At 37.1% G+C, this 25,187-nt stretch overlaps 1 protein-coding gene across 3 annotated transcripts in view; it reads left to right on the top strand.

The window, feature by feature from the left end:
- Positions 1–24,875, top strand: part of GALNT5 (polypeptide N-acetylgalactosaminyltransferase 5) — a 53,628-nt gene extending 28,753 nt beyond the window's left edge. For 2 of the 3 annotated variants that reach the window (XM_003921963.4, XM_074399664.1), the window contains exons 4-10: positions 3,934–4,069; positions 4,750–4,869; positions 6,161–6,278; positions 7,283–7,606; positions 12,395–12,475; positions 15,197–15,358; positions 17,827–24,875. In XM_003921963.4, coding sequence (XP_003922012.3) covers positions 3,934–4,069; positions 4,750–4,869; positions 6,161–6,278; positions 7,283–7,606; positions 12,395–12,475; positions 15,197–15,358; positions 17,827–17,967 — 1,082 coding nt within the window. In that variant the 3' untranslated portion in view covers positions 17,968–24,875. The remainder of the gene's footprint in view (positions 1–3,933; positions 4,070–4,749; positions 4,870–6,160; positions 6,279–7,282; positions 7,607–12,394; positions 12,476–15,196; positions 15,359–17,826) is intronic. The other variant, XM_074399663.1, reaches the window with a different exon arrangement.
- The last annotated feature ends 312 nt before the right edge of the window (positions 24,876–25,187 follow it).

The raw sequence follows: 25,187 nt of genomic DNA, 5'->3' as shown, positions 1-25,187 counted from the left end.
TTCATAGTGATCTGGGCCAGGTGGGAAGTGAATGCAGGTTTGGGGACCCATCCTGCTGCCACTGGGGACGGAGAAAGATAATCCAGGCCCCTTTGACTTCATAAGGCTGCTATGAGGATAGGGACAGATGGTGCAGTAAAGACTGCTTTTTAAACTCTAGGTCCGCATGGATCACAAGTAGGAATCTTTTTTTAATGCATTGTATACCACAAGTCAAGTGGTCTTCAGCAGGCCACGCTTCATACACCTAGATGACCCTGTAAATCTTCCCATGACAAGGGAGAGAGTTGTCCCAAAGGTACCATCCCCAAAGGACACCCTAAGGAGATGGCTTAGTTTTTTTGGGCTGCTATAACAAAATACCTTAGACTAGATAATTTATAAATAGCATATATTTGTTGCTTACAGTTTTGGAGGCTGGGAATTCCAAGATTAAGGCACTACCAGATTTGGTGTCTAGTGACAGCTCACTGCTCAAAGGCAGCACCTTGTTGCTGTGACCTTACATGATGGAAGGGCAAAAGGGGCTCACAAATGCCCTCCAGCCTCTTTCATATGGGCACTAATCCTATTTAAGAAGGCTCCACCCTCATGATTTTATCATGGGGTTAGGTTTCGAAATATGAATTTTGAATTGACAATACATTCAGACCGTGCAGGGAACAATACCCTATCATTGTCAAACAAGCTTTAATGCCCTGAGAATAGGACCCCTCCAGCCTGGTCGGGAGATGAAACTGCTGTCTCCAACAACAGAAGACTATATGGGAGTGAGGCACTTTAGCCTTGCACAGACTCCTCTAGAACGCTCCACACCAATACCTTACCCTCCTGCAAAAATGCCATTGTCAGCTAAGCAATTAATGTGATGCTAAATTCCATTAATTGAGATGCAGTTTGCAGATTTCAGTGATAATGAAATATCTATCATCCAGATAACTATCCCCATTTCGTTCTCTAAGCCTTCCCGTTCTCAAAGCTGTGCCTCTTTCTGGTATTTTTTAAGAAATGTAATCCATGGAATGAGCTACTTATCTTCTAATATCACATTGTCGTTTATTAGCTGTGCAACCATAGAAAAGTTAGCTAGGTTCTTTAGCTTCCTTGTTTCTTAAATGGGAATGAAAACTAGTTCTAGATGGCAGGGTTGTTGTTAGCACTACATAAAACATCCATGAAGAATGTTTAAAACAGAGGCTGGCGTAGAATAAGCATCTAATAGATGACGCTGCTCTTAAAGGAGTGTCAAGAGCTGAGCTGAGTATCCAGGTATCATAGTCAATTAAAATGATAAACCAAAATGAAAGCAATAGTCAAGCCTTAATCCCTTACTGCAGCAGTATCAGCAGGAGGCTGAAGAGGAGAAGGCACCAGCTCCTTCCATATTCTATTTTTCCCCTGGAATGTGGCTGAGTGGTGGATCAGAGCAGAGCAGACAAGAGGAGCATTTCACTGCCTGCCCAAGGATCCCAGCACAAAAGGCTCCTTCTGTTGCAGGGCCCTGGGATCCAGAGTAAGAAAGGGAAAAGCTAGGAGTAGAAAAGCACTGAATACTGAGTCCGAGTGAAACAAAGTGTCTTCAAGACCCATTCCACCTCCAATTAGGTGGTCCTGGCAGAGGTTTTGGTGTGAATGGAGGCACCTGTGTTAGAAATGAAGACAGGCAGAAGAGCAAGTCCTGCAGCCAAGGAGAGGGTGTGAGTCCTGGACCGCAACTCCCTTCAGAGACTTCAACACACTGGCTGGACACCAGAGTGAGAAAGCAGGGTTCCCCCATGAGGCCTGCTAGGTAGAGCCTTTGTATTACCTGTGATTAGGACTGAAAGATCACACATGGGATCTGGACCAGGAGCTTATTTCCTGGGTTGTTACTCTTTCACACACATACATCATAACACAAACACACACACACACACACACACTTCACTTCTACGAGATCCTCTGGAGCGATGTAGATGCTACTGTAGTTTCAGTGGGGAGGGAGAGAGTGTTACTTCACACAACTAACAGGAAAAAAAAAAGAGTTCTTAAAACTACTTCTGTCTTCCAAGTTTCTTTTCCTTTTTTTTTTTTTAACCGCCTCTAAGTCTTTTTTAAATTGTATAAAAACATAGAATATAAAAATGTACCATTTTAACCATTTTAAAATGTATAGGTCCATAGTATTACACACATTCACACTGCTGTGCAGTCTCCACAACTCTTTTTACCTTGCAAAAATCCAACTCCATACTGATTCATCAGCAACCTCGCATTCCCCACTCCCATCTCCTGTAACTCTTCTCACAGTACCTCCTAGCCTTGCCGTTTTGCCCACTTTAGTTTACTTCATCCCTATTATGTGAAGTAATTTTTCCTCTTAATCATTCCTAAGGCCAAACTTGTCATCTCTGTCTCTCTGCTTCTTACAAACAGTCTTTTGTGAACAAATAAGTACTCAGAGATTTCATCACCACCAGGCCTGCTTTACAAGAGCTTCTGAAAGAAGCACTATGCATTGAAAGGAACAACCAGTAACAGCCATTCCAAAAATATACCAAAAGGTAAAGAGCATCAACATAATGAAGAATCTACATCAACTAATGGGCAAAACATCCAGCTAGCATCAAATGGCAGTATTAAACTCACATATATTATTATTAATCTTAAATTTAAATTGACTAAATGCCCCAATCAAAAGACACAGACAGGCAAATTGGATAAAAAGCCAAAACCCATCGGTATGCTGCATCCAGACCCATCTCACGTGCAAGGATACACACAGACTCAAAACAAAGGGATGGAAGAAGATTTACCAACCAAATGGAGAGCAAAAAAAAAAAAAAAAAAAGAAAAAAAAAGAAAGAAAGAAAAAGAAAAAAAAGAAAAAGAAAAGCAGGGGTTGCAATTCTCACCTCTGATAAAATAGACTTTAAAGTAACAAAGATCAAAAGAGGCAAAGGAGGACATTACATAATGGTAAAAGGATCAATGTAACGAGAAGAGCTAGCAATCCTAAATATATATGCACCCAATACAGGAGCACCCAGATACATAAGGCAAGTTCTTAATGACTTATAAAGAGACTTAGACTCCCACACAGTAATAGTTGGAGACTTTGAAATCACATTGTCAATATTAGACAGATCAACGAGACAGAAAATTAACAAGGATATCCAGGACTTGAACTCAGACCTGGAACAAGTAAACTTAATAAACATTTACAGAACTCTCCACCCCAAATCCACAAAACATACATTCTTCTCAGTACCACATCACACCTACCCTAAAAGTGACTACCTAATTGGAAGTAAATCACTCCTCAGTAACTGCACAGCATTTCATAGGTTTAAATGAACTATTGGTTGGCTGCTTGTTTATTTTCCTCCCTTATTCCTTCCTGTCTGCATTGTTAAGCACAATTATTGGCACTAAAGAGGTTTTTAATACCCATTTTTAGACTGCATTCTACCTGGGCAATGAAGCAAGACTCCCATTCTCTCTCCCTCTTTCTCTTCCTCTTTCTTTCTCTTTCATTTTCTTTCTTTCTCTCTTTCTTTTGTTCTTTTTCTATTTTTCTCTCTTTTTTCCCAAAAAAACCACAAAGTCCCAAATCCTGTACCCCCAGCGTTAATGGGCACACTCTCTTAGAGGGGACTTAGCAACTACCTTTAGTACCAAGTATTCTTTTCAGATTCTTGTTACCCATTCTAAGTGGTTTATCAATATTTTCCAAAAATGAATTATGTTTACACCACAGGACTCCTAGGAGCAAAGTTACTCTCATTTCATTATGAAATGAAATTACAGTGATCACAAATTCAGTAAAAAAAAAAAGATAATTGCCTTTACAGCCACATTTCTAGAGCAATCATCAATACCTTTGAACATGAAGTACATACATTCAATATATTGTGTTTTCAAGGGGTTTTTTGTGTGTTTTTGGCTCTCTAGGTGACGTGTTGACATTTTTAGATTCTCACGTGGAATGTAATGTTGGTTGGCTGGAACCTCTTCTAGAAAGAGTTTATTTAAGTAGAAAGAAAGTGGCCTGTCCAGTAATTGAAGTCATCAATGATAAAGATATGAGGTAATATTGACACATTCTACAAGATACTTCTAAGCACATCTTTAATCACATGCAGCAGAAAGTGCTGAGTATATGCCTAATATTTTCCATTTATTTAAGTAGATAAACTTAGATTTTTAAAATCCAAGACATATACAGTTTATCTACTTAAATAAATGGAAAAACATGATCAATATCTTGGGATTAGAGTATGCTGATGCAATAATCTATTTGGTCACTACAAATTCTTAACTCCAAATACCAATAAATCCTAATACTCATTATCTATTTTTTCCCCTTTATATTTAGCTGAACCCCAAAACATTTATTTACCTCAAGTTTAGTTCTTATTTCTGTGGGAAACATGTATGTGCATCTAAGTTGCTCCCATATTTTTTCTTCAAAACTGACCAGGATGTTATCAAAAGAAAAGTATAAGTTAAGCACAAACAATCAAGCCAATTCGTCACTAATGCAAATAGTACTTGTAAACTTTCTTCAACTATTAATAAAAAGTAGTGATCTTAAATCATCATAAGCACTTGTTTCATTCATTTGAATACATCGTGAAGCTAAATTGATAAAGTATATAAAAAATATGTATGTGTGCATGTGTGTGTGTGTGTTTGTGTGTGTGTGTGTGTATATATATATATATATAAAATCCCAGGTAACATTTTGTTTTTTTTTTCCTGGATTAGTTATATGACAGTGGACAACTTTCAAAGAGGCATCTTTGTGTGGCCCATGAACTTTGGTTGGAGAACAATTCCTCCAGATGTCATTGCAAAAAACAGAATTAAAGAAACTGATGTAATAAGGTAAGTGTATGAAATTTAAGACTAGAAAGTAGTCATGTATCTCTTTGTAAAGGCATAAAAAAACAATTCTACAAAACAGCTGCACCTTGTTATGCTATAGAAATCAGGAATCACAGTTCTAGTCAATAGATTACCAAAGCAAACACAGTATTCCTGAAAAATTTGTTCCCAAAACTCGTTCTTCACTGGTCATTTGTACCCTACTCAGACTTGAACGCAGAAAAATTTACTAATGCTATCCTGTCTCCTAGGATTTGCAACCTAAGAAACACAAACTAGCAAAATATGCTGCATACATACTATATAAACACATGCCATATTAAAGTAACCGTAAGTGCAAATTAAAAGTCAATAATAGTAATAGAAATATCATTCTAACAATAGCAATGGTTAGGATTTTCTTTTATAGACTAATCCTACCCCCTCCATGAGAAAAGTGCCGGTCTATGAATAAATTTAAAAATTGACTCAGAAGCTAGATATGAATTCAAGTCTGGGTTTTTATTCCCAAGAAACTGCATTAAAGAACACAGCTCAGACCTGAAGCTGAAGTGGAGGCTCCCCATTACTTCTTCGGAATCTAGCTAACTGAGCAGGCATTCAGCCAGCCACAGGAAGAGCAGCAGGTGGCGTAAAGCATTCCCTGTTGGAGTGACCTCCACTTGAGCATACACAAGCAAGCCAGGCCCAAGAGAAAGCCAGGTCCAGACTGTGCTTTGCAGCATGCTTTCCCCAAACTTACCCCTCAATCAATCACGCTGCCTTCCTTGCCAGGTGTGATGCCTTCAGAATTATTCCACCAAGCAAAGACGTGAAGGTTCTACCATTTATTAAGCACTCTGTGGCAGGCACTTAACTCTCTTCATAACTCTAGGAGGCAGGTAGAAATATTCACCTTAAAGAGATGAGCAAATTGAGACTTAAAAGAGTTAAGTAATTTCCCAGGAAGGGTTGCAGTAAGCTGAGATCAAGCCACTGCACTCCAGCCTCTGCGACAGAGCGAGACTGTCTCAAACTAACAAACAAACATTCCTGGGGAGTTTGTGTCACAGTATAAAGGACAAATAAGAATACTGGCTCCAGGATGCATCTTTGCTGAACCTAATCAAGCTCTACCACCATGACCTAGGGATCCCATCACTTAAGCCTTATTTGTGACTCCGTCCCAGGGCTTCCCTGCACTGGGCAGCTATTCTGAAAGCTTCCTACCGCCAATGCAAATGTATAGAGGAACAACTCTAAAAGTCGAGTTTTCACGAGATGCAAGTTTTAAAAACTTTTCTTTTTGTAGGTGCCCCGTCATGGCTGGTGGATTATTTTCTATTGACAAAAGTTACTTTTTTGAACTTGGAACATACGACCCTGGCCTTGATGTTTGGGGTGGGGAAAATATGGAGCTCTCATTCAAGGTATTACCAGGTGTTTCCCTAATTTTCTTTACAATAATAAGTTTATCAATTTTAAATGGTTTCATTTTACTCCTATAATCAGATATGTGACTGCCACTGAGAGGAAATTTCACAGAAATTTTAGGGTCTCCGGATTAATTCTTTCATATCTCAGATTGAACTTGAAAGAATCAATTGCTGTCATGAAATTTATTGGCATTCCTTAATATTTCACAACACCATTTCTGCTTGTAAATATGGGGGAAATGACTTTCTGCCACTCAGTAAATGCTCTGGATGTCATACGTGATACAAAATAACTCTCCTGGAAGATCTGTCTAGTATGTTGGAAGGAACAGACTCAGTGTGTAATGGATCATTGCGGAGGACACAAATGACAGAAGGACATAAAAGTACTCGAAAGCAGGCCACCAACAGGTCAGGTGTACCTCATTGTACAGCTTCTTTGGACACTTTATGCAATCTTTTATACGATCATTGATTAACTTCTGAGAAAGCCTTGGCAACAGCAGTAGTGAAGCGTGTCCAAAAAGCAATTGCTTTCCTATTGGGTGGGTGGTCTGCATATAAAAGGGTGTAATTTTGGAGCTGCAGATCAATTGCGTATCACAAGCTTTTTGGTTCTTCCCAAAATAAGAGTAGAGGAATGCGAACAAATGGACATCCACACTTCTTTCCCTGCTTCAACCAAAACAAGAACTCATATTTTACAAAATGGGATTCTGTGAAAATTTATTTAGAAATTAAAAAAAAAGAACTTACATTGCAGGTTAGGAAAGGAAAGAAATTGCATTTTACTAATTCTAAAATGATCCATAGCAATACACACAATTAAATAAACCTGTCGAGTTTGATTTTCTATTGCAAATGTGTTTTTGAAGTTGTGTATTACTTCAGAAAAGGGGAAACAAGGTTGCCAGCCAGGTGGTTGCTTGTCATTGTTAAGTGCTCATGATTTGTCGATAATCATTTGATAATTGATGTTTATCATCAAATTGTTCCAGGTATGGATGTGTGGTGGTGAAATTGAGATCATTCCCTGCTCCCGAGTGGGCCATATATTCAGAAATGACAATCCATATTCCTTCCCCAAAGACCGGATGAAGACGGTGGAGCGGAACTTGGTGCGGGTTGCTGAGGTCTGGCTGGATGAGTATAAGGAGCTGTTCTACGGCCATGGAGACCACCTCATCAACCAGGGGTTAGATGTTGGCAACCTCACCCAGCAAAGGGAGCTGCGAAAGAAACTGAGGTGCAAAAGTTTCAAATGGTACTTGGAGAATGTCTTTCCTGACTTAAAGGCTCCCATTGTGAGAGCTAGTGGTGTGGTAAGTTCAAGTGGCAATTTAAAATCTTACTCCATAAAAACAAAACACAAAATCTCTTTCAAAAATGTGTGGAAAGAATGAGTGATTACATTATAAATAAACACCAAGTATGAGCATAGATGGGACAAAGCATGGCTGAGAATTAAATACAGATAAATTTGAGGAAGGCTACCAAGTGGTCAGGTTCATTGATTAACTCAACAGTCACCTATTGAGTATCCATAGATCTGGCAGTATTTCAGACTTAGATTACAGGGTGATGAATAAAGTAGACTTGATCCTTTCCTTGTGGAGCTTAATTTGGATAGGGAAGAAGATTATAAACAAATAAGCAAATAAGGTATAAATACAAAATATAATAGCTCTTATTTAGGGAACAGGCTGCAATTGATAAATCCTCAGTTAGAGTGGTCGAGAAATCCTCTCTGAGGAGGAGACTTTGTAACTCAGGCCTAAAACACAAAGTGTCAGTCAGCCAAGCTCTAAAGAAGAGTGCTAGGCAGAGGGTGAAGGTCACATAAAGCCCTAAGACAAGTGAGTGTTCTCCATCCAAGCACTGCAAAGAAGACGAAGGTTGTTGTCAGGGTGTGAAGGAGGGAAGAATGGCACCAGGTGAAGGTGAAGAGGAAGGAAGGAGGCAGATCACACAGGTTCTTGTAAGCAAAGTAAGAATTTTCTTTCTTTCCTTCCTTCTTTCTTCTGAATGTAGTTGGCAGCTATTGAGCAGAGTTAAGCAAGAAAATGATAAGATTCAATTAGGGTTTGTAAAGATTTCAAAGAGGTATTTAAAATAACAGAAATTATCAGAGAATGGCAGAAAACATTGCAGGGCATGAGGGAAGGTATCCAAAGGGAAGAAGCTAAGCCAGATAAGGTGGCCAGAGTACAAGTGTAAGAAAACATCAAGGAAGAGGAAATACTGGGGGGAAAGCCATTTCAAACCCATGCTTTAATTTGAAGGTGCATTTGAAGAGGATGGTAAGACACGAGGACATCTATCATAGTGGGGTGAAATATGATTCGTCAAGCCTTCCGCTAGAATTCTTTGCCAATCATGCTTATTTCTAATCTTTTATTTCTAATTTAATTTGACTTTATTCGCAGTGTTCTTTTGTTTTATTTCAGTTTCCTTTTTTTTTTTCATTCCATAAATTCTTTTAAAATGTGACCATTGGTTATCCTGCTCTTTTAGGCCAAATTTTTTCATTTCTTCTAGAGAGTGGATTATACCACGCTTTCTGCCTGGAAAAATCTCCTGATAGCAAGGCTCTTAGCACACTATTCCTCTTGAAAGTATTAGGGAAATCCAGGAAAGGTGTGAAAGACAGGAAACTAGTCTCAAAAACTGGTTCTGTTTTTACAAAATTCAACTGATAAGTAAGTATATGTGACCCATTTTTAGGTAACGTACTGTATTTAAAAATTGCCATCCTTATAGGTCCAAATAGAAGAGCAGCTACTTTAGGTGGCTCAACCTGGTAACTTATCAGACACTTTGGATTTATATATACTAGTCAAATAGCAACATGTCAAATATAACTGTAAAATAAATTTACAATTTTTAATTTCAACACCTAAGCAGAAAAAAAGAGGAATTTCCATGATAGTAATTTTTCCCATTTCAACGACATAGAATTTCAGTAAGAGTATTACTAAACTTTAACCACCAGAGGGCACTAGAAAACTACCTTTTAGCTCCACTGTGTCTTAACTTGTGTGAGTTTCTACAAAATTTCTGAAGATCTCGCCTAATAAAACAGCCTTCTGCTGATGCCTCCACTATAATATATCAAAATGTAGCATGTATTTTTTAAAAATGATTTTAACAAATTCCTTCTATTTTTCTTTGTTGCCTTCCTTAAACAAATTTCAGTGAAGATGTAGTTTGCTTCCTTCTGAAGCAACCAGCAGGGAGTGTTATTACCTTTTTTAAAAATTAGGGCCTTTCTCCAGGTAATTTAGAACAAATTAAGCAGGACATTATTTTAAATAGACAATATTGGAAAGTTCACAGAAAATAAACTCCACAACATCTTTTCCTTACTTGCTTCGTTTTCCTTCTTTAAACCTCCACACACAGGACTTCAGTGAGTTTTGCATGTTTTGTAATAAGAACAAATATTTTATTATTGAACCAACAACATTTGAAGCTAACAATCTCACCAGTAATGTTTTTTACACTGTATTAAACTGGTTGTGAGAAGTCTATAACTTCATTTCCCTTTTTTTCAACTTCCGCAAGTAGAAATGTAAATCCAGTGAAAGTTTTGTTTTTTATAATAAGAACAAATATTTTTTTATTGAACCAACAATATTTGAAGCTAATAAAAGAATCTCACCAATAATGTATTTTTGCACTGGATTAAACTGCTTGCAAATAGCCTAATGTTTAACAATTCTATCATAAACTGGGGAATGTTTACTTCCTAAATTGGAAAATGAAATAATACAACATGGATAATTTTGTAAACCACTTCAATCTTCAAAAAAATTCATACACTACCTGATTTTTTAAAGATTAAAGTGGTTTACAGTAAAAACATGGATCAATTATTTTTAAATAAAAATGAAAATTTCTAAAAATGATTAATAATGAAATAAAGAATAACAATTCTAAAGCACTTCAGAGATGTCTATATGAAGAAAAGTATTCAGCTGGTGTTAAAGTGCCTTTAATGGCAAAACCCACAATTAAATAGTCTCCTCAGTAAATTCTAAGAAGAACCTAAAAAAAAAAAAAAAAAAAAAAAAAAAAAAAAAAAAAAAATCTTCAGGTCAAGCAAGAGAGGGGCATGTAAGGAACAGAAAAGTTTTATCTTTCCTTCCAATGCTTTTCAGTTCTTGGAGGGATTATACAAAATAAACACAAAGATATCCATTAAACAGGGGTTCCCAAACACTGTGCTGACCTATGTTACTTGTGCTGCCTCAGGGTTCCATGGTCAAGTACATTTGAGAAATATTCCAACAACATTCTGAGCAGCAAGTGGAACATTAACACCTTGAAGATTTTGAGAAGTTCTGTAGTGGAACCACCTGTTCAGCTCTGTGGAAACCAGAATTTTCCAACTTTGTTTGGAGATAGAATATGTCTGCATGATCCACAAATACAGGAGCTTATATAATATTTATCTCTGCTACAGTTCAGAGAGCAATTGCAGGATGCTTTTTTTCTGTTAAGCCCTGAGATTATTCTACCTTCATATCTTTCTATTCACCTTCCTCTCTGAAGTTTAGGGGATGGATCTAGGGGGTATTGAACCCTTCTGTGCCTTGAGATGCCCACATTTACTAATAGTGAGCTGCCTCCTCTAGTATTTGTCATTTTCAATTGCAAATATAACTTTCTCTGAGGATTTTTGATAGAGATTTCATCCTTCCATTATTGCTTTGTATCTTTCTCTACCAGGCACCTCAGAAGTAGTTACCAACCTGGGACTATTTTTAATGTTTGTTTCTATGTCTGTGATGGTTCCTATCCAAGGCAGGGGGTACAAATCTTCATCTCAAACCCAAATGAAGGTTGGTGTAGTTTCAGATTCTCCAGAGGAACCCAGCTTCCTTGTGGTCACCCTGTGATAATGGGCAAATCGTTTATCCTACTGCAGCATTCAATTGAAGGTCTAACTGTTTTTCCGCTGCTATGTGAAAGACCAGAATTCCAGCTTTTTGGCTTATCCATGCCTCTGTTTTTCATCCACCCATATTAGGGAGCAAGTCTTTCTTGCCAACCATGCAAGTTTCCCTCCAGCTCTTAATTTTTTCTGCATATTCTGATCCCTGAAGATGTCCCTTACTTTCTTGCCCACTAAACTAAGCATGCAAAAGTGAGGACCAAACTACTGAGCCCCCGTTTGCGAAGTCTGGCAACTCTGTGAGCATCCAGCCTGCATCAGTGCAGCACCCTGCATTAGAGCTCCTTGGTAGGCATTGTAGAACAGGAAGAGCACAGATAGTGTCCCTGGCAACAAAGACTTCAGCTCCTCCCAGCTCCAGAGGCATTCTCTGGACATATCATATAGATTCTGCTCTGCACAGCTCTTCTAGAAGTCTGAAAATTCTGAATTGCACTGTTAACCCATCATCTCATTAGCCCTGCCCATGATGTCAAAGGGGGAAAGGAAATCAGCATTCTTCTGCATTAAATGGTGACTTATAGAAAGCTACCTCCATATTTGACCTTGTAAATGCATTAAAAACCTGGGGGCCTGCCAGAAAGTGCCTTTATGCTTGGCTCTATATTAGCTTTCGTGACTTTCCTATAATGAGTTGTAGCTCGCTTGAGTCATTTAGAAGATTCTGACAGGGAATCAGCTGGAATCTGCTGTTCTTTGAAGGACTCAATTTATCTATGATTCAGTGCTTAAGCAGTCAAAAAGCTTGAAGGGGTCAGTCAGGGAACATAGCTCATAACTCTTGTGTGTGCATTGACTTTTAGTATACACATTAGATAAACTTAAGACAAGAAAATAATTCTTTTCATGCCACCTTTGCTCATTTTTTATTTAGCATTCTAGGCAAGGGTTAATTAAAAGCTTGTACCTGTTGGCTCTCTGGCTGATCGCAGGCCTAAGTTGACAGATTGAAGCTGTGCTATTACGACATTACATTACGTCTCTGTTAGAGATAGCAACCAATAAAACTGGATAGTGCTAAGTGATGCTAAGCTCTTAACTATCTTTTAACCTTATTATGGTTTTATATTCTGTATTTTCTAAATGAGTCTGAATGTCTTGTTCTACTTTAAAATGTGTTTTTTAAATTCATGTTTTATATTATGCTTCCTAGCTTATTAACGTGGCCTTGGGTAAATGCATTTCCATTGGAAACACTACAGTCATTCTGGAAGACTGCGATGGGAGCAACGAGGTATGCTAAACTGTGGTTTTCTCTCTCATGGTAGCTGATAGGTGCAGGGTATGACACATTCATCGCTCCCCTGAGAAATTCATCTTTGCCCAATAGAAAAATAATTTTCTAAATTTCTTTGTAATAAGAGGGTCCACCATTAACACAAAGACTAAGGGAATAAAGGTATGGGTCCTGAAGTCAACTCACTGGATCCAGAATGAATCCAGTCCCTGCACCATCACTAGCAAAAGCGTGTTAACTTCTGCAGATTCCTTAACCTTAGGGTAAATGGTAGTGATAATCATGCCTACGTCTAGAACCGGCGTGAGGCTGGCGGTAGGTAATTCATATGAAGCACGTAGGACAATACCTAATGTTCAGTGCTCTGTAAATGTTTTCTGTAGTAATAGCAAAGATAAAAACATAAAAAATGCATGACATAGATAAAGAACTAAAGAGAGAACATATTTCTAAATAATCATTCTAAGGAAGCAGTCTTATTCTCTGATTCCATTCCTTTTTCCTCTCATTCTCCTGCATTTTAAGGGAGTAATGGAAATAACCAAATCCATGATCCATGGCAGAAACCCCTCTAGGAAAACTTCACAAACTCAGAGCAAAATGGTTAGTAGAGGGAGTAGGACCAGGAAGCGGGGAATAGAGACTCCTTCCACAGTGCTGGAGGTGAGCTCTGAGTGATTTCACTTCCCTCTCTAACATACGTTCCCTAACAGTTCTGTGTTTGTGGAAACAGTGACTGGTTTGAGTGGCAAATAGGACTCAGAGGAAGATGGATTCATGAGTAGATATCAGTTCCCCAAAATTGCAGATTATTCTTTGGTAGAGAAATTATTTTGCAATAATAACTAGGCTCATCAAGTCTTGCATCTTTCCTTTGACTTTGAGATACTGTTTATATTTGTTAGTGCATCCCATCTCTACCTCTTAACGCAAAGCTGCTACTAGAAGAAAAGGTATCTCTGTTGCTGTAGTTAGCTGTGGATTGTAAACTGGAAGCCAAGGCTACTCTTCCTTAATTAGGAAAGAGAGGAGTCAAAAGGAAGTGGAAAAGTGTTAAAACCCATTGAAAGAAATAAATTTCACTTACTAACAAAGAGGAAATAAAGTCATAAATTATAAAAACAGAACCACAATTTGTTCACATTATATGAAAGTATTAAGTTTTTTTGTTGTTGTTGTTGTTTGAATCCTAATTGCAGGGACTTTTTGTGCTGGACTAACCAGTATTTTTTTCTGAAAACCCAAGTTCTATTCTTGATGACCGCTGAGTCTTTCTCAATTGGATGCTGGGAGGCAAAAGCATAAGTGATGCAGCCTTCACTCCACACAAAGCCCCAGCTCCCTTTTAGTCTTGTTGCTCATTTTTAGCTTCTGCCTCTCGTGGTTTGCTTAGGTAATAAAAAGTTTTTAAAAAGTGGAGGAAGTTAGCTCATTTTAGGGAGAATTAATGAGGCTTAATACCAAGATAGTGACTACAACATTCATCCAAAAAGGCTCAAAAGGAATAAGACCCTTAGATTGAATCATCAAGCTCTATCACTTACCTCACCTCAAAAGTCTCCTTAGTTATGAACCTTAAAGCAGTTGAGATCTATTTTTTCAAGGTAATATCTGGCTTCTCTTAGTGGCACATAGCTTCCTTATATTATGCCATGCTTCCATGCCTCCTACATGTTAACGTTCACACAAATCACCTGGGGACGTTGTTACACTGTAGGTTCTGAACCGGTAGGTCTGTGATGCAGCAGAGACTCAGCACTTCTAACTAGCTCTCAGGTGATGCAGATGGTGGCCCAAGGACCACCCTTCGAGTGACAAGGTCCCACATGGTGGCTTTGATCTAAACTGATAATCAAAGTTAAACTTCAGTTACAAGACAAATGATTCATTAGGTAAAGGCTTTAGATAGATTTTACCAGAAGCCTATTTTTCAAATATGTTTTTATTAATACAAAACAACAAATTTCCCACAGACCCAGAGCATTAGAGTAAATTGACCAGGCAGATAATACTAGGTTGTAAACAACTGAAGAAAAATTTTTAAGGTTTAAAAACGTGGTCTCGTTACCTAAATTGGTATTTATTTTAGACACTGGCAACTTCTCCAAGAGCAGTTTCTATGAACTGGGAGAGGCCAGCTTGGTAACAACCTATGATTCCTCATGTTGTTAGCAAAGAAAGACTAACCTTTCCTACAATTGGACAAAGCCTTTATGATAATTTTATACAAGGACACATAAAAATCTTCATCCAAGAAATTTAGGGCTGTGACTGTTATCTCCCTGTAGCCACCCGTGGCTTAGAATCTTAATCATGTGGTAGCCCGAACGTTCCAATTCTTGGAGCACCAGACTTGTCTGGGATTCAGAACACTGAAATGACATCCATATGCAGACAGAACTAACTGCACTAAATAATTTTATTATTGTAACTAACACTTATTGAAGGCTTATTGTGTGCTAAACACTTGATAGTCATTACCCCAACCCTCTGAGACAGATACAATTGCTATCCAACTTAAAAACTAGAAAAATAAGATTGGACAGAGTAAATAATATGCCTGTATTATCAGAATTACAAATGATAGTACCAGGGACTTGAACATAAAATGTCAGATCATAGTTCTTATAGTCTTAACTATTGCAAACAAAAATGTTTGACAAAGCCCCTGCCTCTGTTTGCTGCCTGAAGTGACCTCTTTATTCATTTCCCTCACAGCTTCAACAATTTAATTACACCTGGTTAAGACTTATTAAATCTGGAGAATGGTGTATAGCCCCCATCCCTGATAAAGGAGCCATAGAGCTGCACCCTTGTGATAACAGAAACAAAGGGCTAAAATGGCTGCATAAATCAACACCAGTCTTTCATCCAGAGCTGGTAAGCAAAAGATTCGTACCTCTTCTTTACCACAAATTTGACTTTTGATCAAATAGGACACAAAATTCTCATTGTCAGCTTCCTCAATCGGAAGTTTCAAGTGTGTTTGTGACAACGGGATTATGTAAAACTTCACTCAGAGAGATACATGGGTATCTCTTGTAAGTAAGGACTTGACGAGTCCTTTTTTTTTCAAAATTTATTTCAAATTAGTTATTTTATATAGAAGCCACCAAATTCTTGTAGTTACATTGCTATCATTTGCTTCAGTCAATCAACAACACCACAAGTAAGGCTTAAAGGCTAGAATTGGTCCCCACTGGTTATCAGAAATGCTTATACGGGCAGGCTGTGGGCTACAAAAGAAGCCACATGCCTCCTACAAGTCCTGCATTTTAGAATGAATCTGATTTCTCATTCTGTCCCCTTTCCATACAAGAAGACTTTTCCTCAACCCCTACAGGGCCCAGAGACCGAGGCTCCTAAAGCTCTGCTGCAGACAGCTCTCACCAGCTCACCGGGGCCGCTGTGTGCACCCTTGCCAGCTTTGCATTCAATCACACCACATCGGTAGCTTGAAACTGGCCATATTGGGAGTATTTATAACACAGAAATCGGAAGATGCTACTGGATTGGATACTTTTCACAAGGTCCAGTTGTTCTATTTACCAGAACATTGCTGGTCTACTACATTCATGCTCAAAGTTCTCTCCATCTTTCCCAGTTACTTTTAACAGAATACAGAGTCATAAGCTTTGGTGTAGGAGCTTGGGGTTGATAAGAATAGTCTCAGAACTGCCCTCTTCGATTTTCTACCATCTCTCTAGCAGGTGGCCACCAAATCTACTGTCTACAGTAAATATTTGGGTATTTGGAGACTCTCAGTTTGTCCAGGGCTATCCCCAAAGTAAGCACCTTTTCTTCCTAGAGGTATCTCGTTCCTTTTAACAACACAGCCAATGACTATTCTCTTCTCAACTTTTTTCTTTCTTCTCAGAGTCAAAACTGGAGCCTAAGTAATGCATTCTCTAGTCTTTCTCCCATTCGATCTTCTCTGTTATATTTCAGCTGCTTCTGGGCAATTCTTTTCTCTTTAGTGATAATGGTTATTATTGAGTTATTCAGAAAGGTTAGGAATTATTAGCATATATGCTGCTAATTTTATTTTGCATAGTGTTAGGAAATCCATAAACATGTAGTGTAGTGAATAACTTAAATCTTACCTTCTCCCTGTGCCAAAGTCAAGAGGGAGAGAAAGAGGAACGGGGGGTGGGGTGAGGAGAGAGTGAGAGACAGAGAACATGAATGAGAATGAGAACTAAAACACATTCTTCATCTCCAGAATTGAATCTTGGGAAAGATGTCAAGGTTAGCAGTTTCTCTCAAGCAATAAGCTGATTTGGTAAAGAAGGTAATTAAGATACCAAAATTAGAAAGCCTGTTCTCTACCTTGTTTGTACCTATGACTTCGTGACATTTTACACAGCTGCCTTCTGCCTTGGTTTTCCCTTTTGATGCTACCAAATGTCCTGGAGATGAGTAGCTTGGTGATCAGCTTTCTTCTTTTTTCAGTTTTTCCGTAGTTTTCATGCTGTATCTCCTAGGTCCTCCAATACATGTAACTCTTAAACAACAAGAGAAGTATAAAATGAGACTCCTTTACAAATCCTTGGCAATACTTAAACATCATATGTCCAAAATCCGGCAAGGGCAACAATATTTTTGTAGGAGCAGTGTTTAAAATAAATTATTTTGAAAGTCACTCCTGTTTGAAAACCTTTTAAAGTTTCAAAACAACATGTGTAATTAAGATCATCTTTGTCATAGTCATAGGTAATTGAGAAGATTTACAGATGAAAAAATATATAAGCCATTAGTAAGTTCTATGAAAATTATCTACCATTTCTAGAATATCCACTAAATATTAAGCAATAATAGAACTTTCTTTCATGCCATTGGCTTTTTCCTAATCTGGATTCTGGACATCACGTATCATGAATTGTCAGAGATTATGGTAAGGAACTCATAAATAAAATATATCACTGCCAGAATTTTGTAATCCAACTTCACAAAGATACGCACTTTAAAAATTAATTAACTTTATGTTACAGTATGTATTTTTTCTTTACCTTCAATGAAGTAGTTATCATCTATCAAGTCCAATAAATGTCATCTGTCATGTTTTCTCTTTAAAGAATATAATTCTCAGCCATACCATCAAAAAAATGTGTCTCTTGCCTCCTGAGGACTTAAAAGTCTTACAGCTTAGAGGGGGATGATTACTTAGTCTGAAACAGAGACAAATTTAATAATTTTCAAAGTCTGTGTTTATGTTAATAATTTAGTTCAGACTAATTATTTAAAAATAAAAAAATAGCTGCCTATGAATTTTTTTATTGATTTTCATTCTTTATACCGCAGTTACCAAATTCAGCCTGTGGCTCATTCCAGCTCCTCTTTCTCTCCAGGTGGATCACATCGTTTTTGAAAACAATCAGCAATTATTATGCTTGGAAGGAAATTTTTCTCTAAAGATCCTGAAAGTAGCTCCCTGTGACCCAGTAAAGCCATATCAAAAGTGGAAATTTGAAAAATATTTTGAAGCTTGAAGTGGAACTGATGTTTTTATGTAGTAAACCCATCAAATACTGTGAAAATAACACTGAACTTGGTAACTCTATTTCTCAGCAGTAGTTTAAATTTTCAATTGTAACAGCATTTGGATGGGAGATTTTTTTGTAAATCACGATATTTGGAATACCAAAGGACAACTCAGGAGAACAGTTCATCATCAGACTGAAGTCCTTCTTTAGAAGTGAGTGACCTTTTGAATTGCCTGCTTTCCACCTTGTGCTGGAACTCATCCTGCAAATTTCCCTGTGAAAGCTAGCAGGTAACCAGAAATGAAGACAGAAGGATTTGAGAAAGCATGAGGATATTTCCAATGACTGTGTTTGATAATAATCAGCTCTTCTGGCCCACAAGTAGGGATGATCTATGAGAACTTAATTTAGTTTTTTATTTGGGAATATTTTCATCAAACAAAAACTTCTTGAGTTTTTATGGCTAGAAGTCCTCAGACGTCCACAGCTATCACATTTGTGAAATCCCTCCAGACAAGATGCATGCTTTCCTAACAGTTTGAAATAGTATTGGTTTACTGCTGGTAACCTTACCTGATGGTAGCATTTTGATCTAAATTACACAATGGCTTTTCCCAGTCCGAGTTAGTGGAAAAAATTTTAAGTGAGGAAGAAGAGGCCTTCAAATGCTTATTTAATTCTAGGTATAAACACTGCTTCCGCTTATTTGGTGCTTTTAAAACGAACGACAACTTTAAAGATTCACGATACCAATCACTTCCTAGATTCATGTGGATTTTTTTTTTTAAGGCAATTAAAAAGGGGCTGGATTATAACACACTGTGGTAACCAAAAATACATTTTTTTTTTTTTTTTTTTTTTGAGACGGAGTTTCCTCTTGTTACCCAGGCTGGAGTGCAATGGCGCGATCTCGGCTCACCGCAACCTCTGCCTCCTGGGTTCAGGCAATTCTCCTGCCTCAGCCTCCTGAGTAGCTGGGATTACAGGCATGTGCCACCATGCCCAGCTAATTTTTTTGTATTTTTAGTAGAGACGGGGTTTCACCATGTTGACCAGGATGGTCTCGATCTCTTGACCTCGTGATCCACCCACCTCCGCCTCCCAAAGTGCTGGGATTACAGGCTTGAGCCACCGCGCCCGGCTCCAAAAATACATTTAAGCATTGAGTATGCTCTAGTGCAGGGCCACGTAAGGGGAGTGAAATGAGTAAAGCAGAAACAGAGCTGCCGAAATTTTCTTTTACGTAAAATAATAAAATACTACTTTAGATATAGTAGCATTCACAGGGATAAAATACGATAAAAATGGGTTCTGAAATATTTCAAAGGTAAAATAAAGTGAAGCAAACATCATTAAAAAGGAAAGGAATGAGGTAAACAAGTCTTAGGAAGAGAGTTAAGAAAGTTGCCCAGGATTTAGCCAAAGAAGGAAGGGGATCTGGTATCTCTATGAAGGAAAAAAGAGCAGATCCCTCAATGTGGACCCAATGAAAACATTGTCAAATTTGGGAAAAGTTAAATACTGATTTGATCTAAATAAAGCCTCTAATCTTAAGTATACCAATAAGAAGTCTTACTAATCGGGATATCCTTTTTGATAAGAAAACTGATGCTGAGAGGACAAATTACCTAAAAATCTAAAAATCCAATCAAGATTAAAATTCAGGTTTCCAGAGACAGGGCTCATTCTACTGCCTCGGGCCACTGGGCTAAACAAATCTGCTCCACAGAATTCCTTAGAAAGAGACACACAAACTTATTTGCTGAGATTAGGTCCCTGGAGGACAACCACACTATATTCTTGTTAATATGTTAAAAAAAATATGTCGACCTTTGTTCAGTTGAGATGATGGTGAAACAAGGTGTCTTTCATTCTGACTTTGGGTTTAGTGTTTAATTTTAACTCTCAGTGAGTTACATTAAAAACAAAGCTACAACTAAGAATGGGAAGAAGAACTATTTCTGCACATTTGTAACATATTTAAGATGTTTTATTCAAATAATTGAAAATTGTAGATGAATGAGAGAATGACCAGAACATGAGATACAGTTATGTGCTGCATAACCATGTTTTAGTCAACAATGAACCACATATTTGACGTTGTACCCAAAAGATTATATTAATAATATGGTATTTTTACTATACCTTTTCTACATTTAGATACACAAATACCATGGTGCTACAGTAGCCTGCAGTATCCAACACAGTAATATGTACAAGTCTGTAACCTAGCAGCAACAGGAGTTCCATATAGCCTAGGTGTGTAGTCGGCTACATACACCATCTAGTTTGTGTAACTGCACTCTGATGTTCACACAATGATGAAATTGCCTAATGACACATTTCTCAGAATGTATTTGTGTCATTAAATGGTGCATGACTGTAATTCTTTTCAAAACAGAGCCATATGGGGAAAGGGGGAGTCGGGGGACACAAGTCAGTTGCCAAAAGACTAATTGAGTTACTGACAAACTGAATATACTAGGTGTCCCATGTAACTCTTCATGTAACTAAAACATGTTGAGAGGTTTTTTCCCCCCAATACATAGGCTCTTTCCTTTTCCAAAAATAGTCTCCACAAAGAAGTCAACTCTGTTCTGAAAAAAAAAAAAATGAATTATGCTTTAAACACACTTACCTTTGGGTATATCAGCTAAAGGAGGTCAGATCGTTTTCCTTAACAGAACCGTCTGCAGTCTTCTCAGTTCACATTCTTTCTGACTTTACCTTGACATACTTACTATATAAAGCTATATTTAAATCTACATTGTCAATACAACAAAGGATTGTTTTTGAACATTACAAATTTGTTTCTGAATAGAATTTTATAAATTGCTTTTATTATATATTTGCTTAGTTACTCTAAGAAACATGAAACTGATCACTAGTTGGGAATCTATATAGGCCTAACCTTGAGCGTATTGATTTGTTATGAAATCTACTACCATTCTCTTAAGGATTGTCTTCTAAATTTTTTCAGGAGACTGGAATAAAGGTATCAATGCTACTAGGTCTTTTGGTACTTCTAATGATAAGCCTCTGGATGAGACAGGTCTTAATCAGCACTGAATTATTCAATAGGGGGCTGTATGAGAGGAGTTACAGATTTTTCTCTGGATTAACTTAGATCTTTGCCTTTCCTTAAAAAAAAAAAAAAAAAAAACGAAGTATACGCATCTTGTTACCTTGAATACAAGGGTGGTCCTATTAATATTTAACAGGACTAACCAACTTACCAAGCCACCTAAGTGCTTCTGAGACTTTCAGTTTGCATAATCTCTTTCTCTTTTTCAATAGTTAACCCTGCGCTTCTGCCCTAGTCTCTTGTAAGCTGACACAGCTGTTGTTGGTACAACCGTGTTTTATCACCAGCATCAGATTTGCTCAATACCGCTTGCTGACATCCCCTCAGCTGTCATTCACAGCAAACCACCATGTGCCATGATTACAATATATTATTAGCTTCACCACACTTATTTGGAAACATTCCCTTCAACATTAAAACACCTTGCTTCTAGTATTAGTTTGGGACTGCAGAGGGGGAAAGATATCATTTTCAGTGTGTAGGTGCTCAATATTCCCAACCAACTTTAATTTCATTAATGGCTTATAATTATTTTTAGGGGGCATACATGCAATAGAAGGAGGTTGAAATATGACAGACAGTACCATCTTTCTTCATTTTAACATCTCCGACTGAATTCCTATGTTCAGAATACAAGAAAGAAATTTTAGCGGCCAGTCATGGTGGCTCACGCCTATAATCTCAGCACTTTAGGAGGCCAAGGCAAGTGGATTATGAGGTCAGAAGTTCAAGACCAGCCTGGCCAACATGGTGAAACCCTGTCTCTGCTAAAAATACAAAAAGTAGCTGGCGTGGTGGTGGGTGCCTATCATCTCAACTACTTGGGAGGCTGACACAGGAGAATCGCTTGAACCAGGCAGGTGGAGGCTGCAGTCAGCCAAGATCGGCCACTGCACTCCATAATCTTTTATTATTCAAATGAAGCTACTACCTGGCTGTCGCCATGACACCTGCACAAGTGGCTTTACCTGGCTGGTGCAGTGATGCCATGACAACTTCACATGTGCTGACAAGGAAAAGGGAGCAGGAATCCCCATGTTCAATGTGTCTGGCTTCCAGGTACAGCTGTTAGTTTTACATATGCAAGCCTCTAGCTAGCATGTCTCTGGTTGCAACTTGAGTTTTCAGGCTGCTTTGTTAGAAAAAAAATGCTTTGGGGGGTTCTTTTTATTAAAGACAAAACCCACTGAGAACTATTTTACCCTTTCTAACTTCCTAAAATAAACTTTTAATGACTCCTGTGTTAATATTACCAACTCTTGATTCCTTTAACCTTTAAACGAAGCCGGCAGATTGCTCATCATGAACAGAGATAAAAAGTTAAAAAGTTGGAGTCCTTTAAAACGCAAGCCATGACGTTTTATTTCTACTCGTTGTGTAGATTGTCACTACTGTGCTTTTGCAGCAACTTTTGCATAGGTTACTCAATAGTTGCTATAAGACAAAATGCCTTACAATTAGAAAAGAAACATTAACCAGAGCTATTGTACAAATATTTATTTTTTGACAAATGGCCATTCCATATAAAGTATGGAATAAGTCGTATAAAGCATTATATATCCCTGATGAGGCTTAATGGACTGTTATTTCAGGTGTTGGTGGTGTCTGTGTCTAAAAGAAACAAATAACATCACAATAAGCAGATTTAATGCCTGTTTTCAACCTAATGGAACAATCATTTCAATTAGGGACCCTCTGCAAGTTTATGTGGATCTTTGCTTTGTAAAAACACAAACAAAACACAAGGGAAAATTCTCATTTTCTAGCAAATATGGCAACTTCTAATACGCTGAGTTTCTAATAATGAGTTGCCATCAAATAAGTAATAAATAATTTCTTTGGAAACAAGAGCTTTCTATTTTTTTATTAATTGACAGATATCTACTAGTTTAAAGATATTGGTCATAAGTATCTATATAATAAAGCCTTTATATTAGATGCTAGATTAAAATTTTTGATAGCATGAATATATTTTTAACTGACCATTCAAAAACATCAATTTTTGTGATTATGCTGTATGTTTGTATATGTATATACATGTATCTATATATTTTTTGATACTTTGAACTGGAAGAAAGAAATATCAAGAATTTCTACTCACAACATAAAGAAAATCAAACGTTTTTGGGTATTTTAAGTCTTTCAGGTGTATAGCTTTGTCCGCATCTGGCCTGTTGCACAAAAGTATCTCAAATGAACTTTCACTCTGGATACCACTTTCCAACTTGAAGGAGTAATCAAATTCTCAGTTATCAGGAAGCTTGTTACCATACCAATCGGTTTAAGATTACACATACATCTTCTCCTTCAAACAAGTACCCCAAATTTGCTAGTTTTATACATATTAGGTACAAACAAGATAAGCCAAAGATTAAGTAAGTGAATTTTTTAAAGGATTGCCTGAAAACATTTGCTAAGGGGAGAATAAAAATAGAAACTTGGAGTATAAAGGATGTTGGAATTAAACATTTTTAAGTACTTTTTTTCTGCATCTGATCAACTGAAGTTATTATAAAGAAGGAATCAAGTATGTAACTTTATATTTCTAGATAAAAATCCAAATTACTTTCTAAATTCCTTTCCAAAATTCTCCTGTGCTGGCAATTAACTACTAGAAATCATCATTTGATTTTGCAGTTTGCCATGTTTTGAGTGAGTTCAGTTGCTTATTACTACCCATGTCATTGTGTTTGTGTTGATGGCCTGGCTCAGTTATTTCATGATCTCCATGAACTACATACACATTTTCATTGTCTTATATACTGTGTTTTGAAGTTAAGTAGAAAATTGTAGGAGTTATCAGTAACCCATTCATTGTGTTATGTTTCTGTCTGATATTTCAGTATTGGCCAATATAATTTTTGACATTGCATTTTACAATCCTCTTATTTTTTTAGAGTGATGAAAGTTCAAGTTTTAAGAGAAGTGGTTGCCTTTCTCATACTGTCAAACATATTTCTTCTTTCTTATACTCTGATGCTTCATCCTTCTCCATAATTTTCTATTGTTACTTATTTAAAAGTTTTCCCATCACACTGAAAAACTTAAATGTCGATTGTCCATTTGAAAATGTGCCAAAAGTACTATTTCATGTAAATATGCAGAAACAATTACTATAAAGATGTCAGCATAGTTTAAATGTATTACTTTGATGATTACAGAGATTTTTTTCAAGTTGTTCGTATTAAGCTGTAGCTTAAACAGAATCTCAGTTCCTTAAAAAATAATAGAAATGTTTCATGTATATTACATACCTACCTACCAGAAATCATTTTTAGAATTTTATATACAATCATTTTAAGACCTTTTTGAAATAAATAATGCAAAAGAATTAAAATAAAGTGTTCCCTTGATTTCTGAAGAGGCATTTATTAATTATCTTAGTAGCTGCTGATATACAAGGATTCTTCCTAAATTTTAAAAGGCAGCTAAACAAAATAAAGTCTAGAAACCAGAAATAAAGACACAAACTTTTATTGAGAGTAAGTCAGAGACAGCAGTTCTTTATTTAAATTGTAGATAGGTAGGTAAAGGGAGAGAAAGAGATACTAGCAAATTCTGTAACTTCGAACGTAGCATTATATAAAAGATAGATTTTATATTGGAAGAGAAATAGAGCTATTATTAGTTTCTGTTCATGTAGCAACAAAGGAAAACAAAAAGTCATGTAAGAAATACCAGCATTTGCACAATAAATTAATTCTCCCTCTTCCCTGGTACCAGAGTCCTTACGACCCCTAAACTTTGAATCACAAAAGCTCCAATAAACCTTCATGTGTGGCTACCAGGTTGTGTTCTTAATTGTGTTCCAACTGAGTTTCAAACATGTTAAATATCCCCCATGCAATCTGAATCAGACCCTTGTCTTTCCTAGGTTACAAAGACTCAAAGAGCCAACCATTATCATTATGTTACCTGAGATCACTTAACTCTGTGGCTTTCACGTAAGACGTATAGGCCCATGGACACCAATGCCAAAGAATAAGTTTCAGGGCTTTTTTTGCAGAAACATTGCATCATCCATCAACATGAAGTATTTACTAACTAAACATACTCTAAAATAGTTTTTGTTGACTAAATCTTTCATAGGTCCTAAAATAGTTTTTGTTGACTAAATCTTTCATAGGTCATTCATTGTCTG

The sequence above is a fragment of the Saimiri boliviensis genome, chromosome 5 (genome assembly GCF_048565385.1).
Source record: "Saimiri boliviensis isolate mSaiBol1 chromosome 5, mSaiBol1.pri, whole genome shotgun sequence".
NCBI classification, from domain to species: domain Eukaryota; kingdom Metazoa; phylum Chordata; class Mammalia; order Primates; family Cebidae; genus Saimiri; species Saimiri boliviensis.
This window is presented reverse-complemented; position numbering and strand designations above follow the sequence as displayed.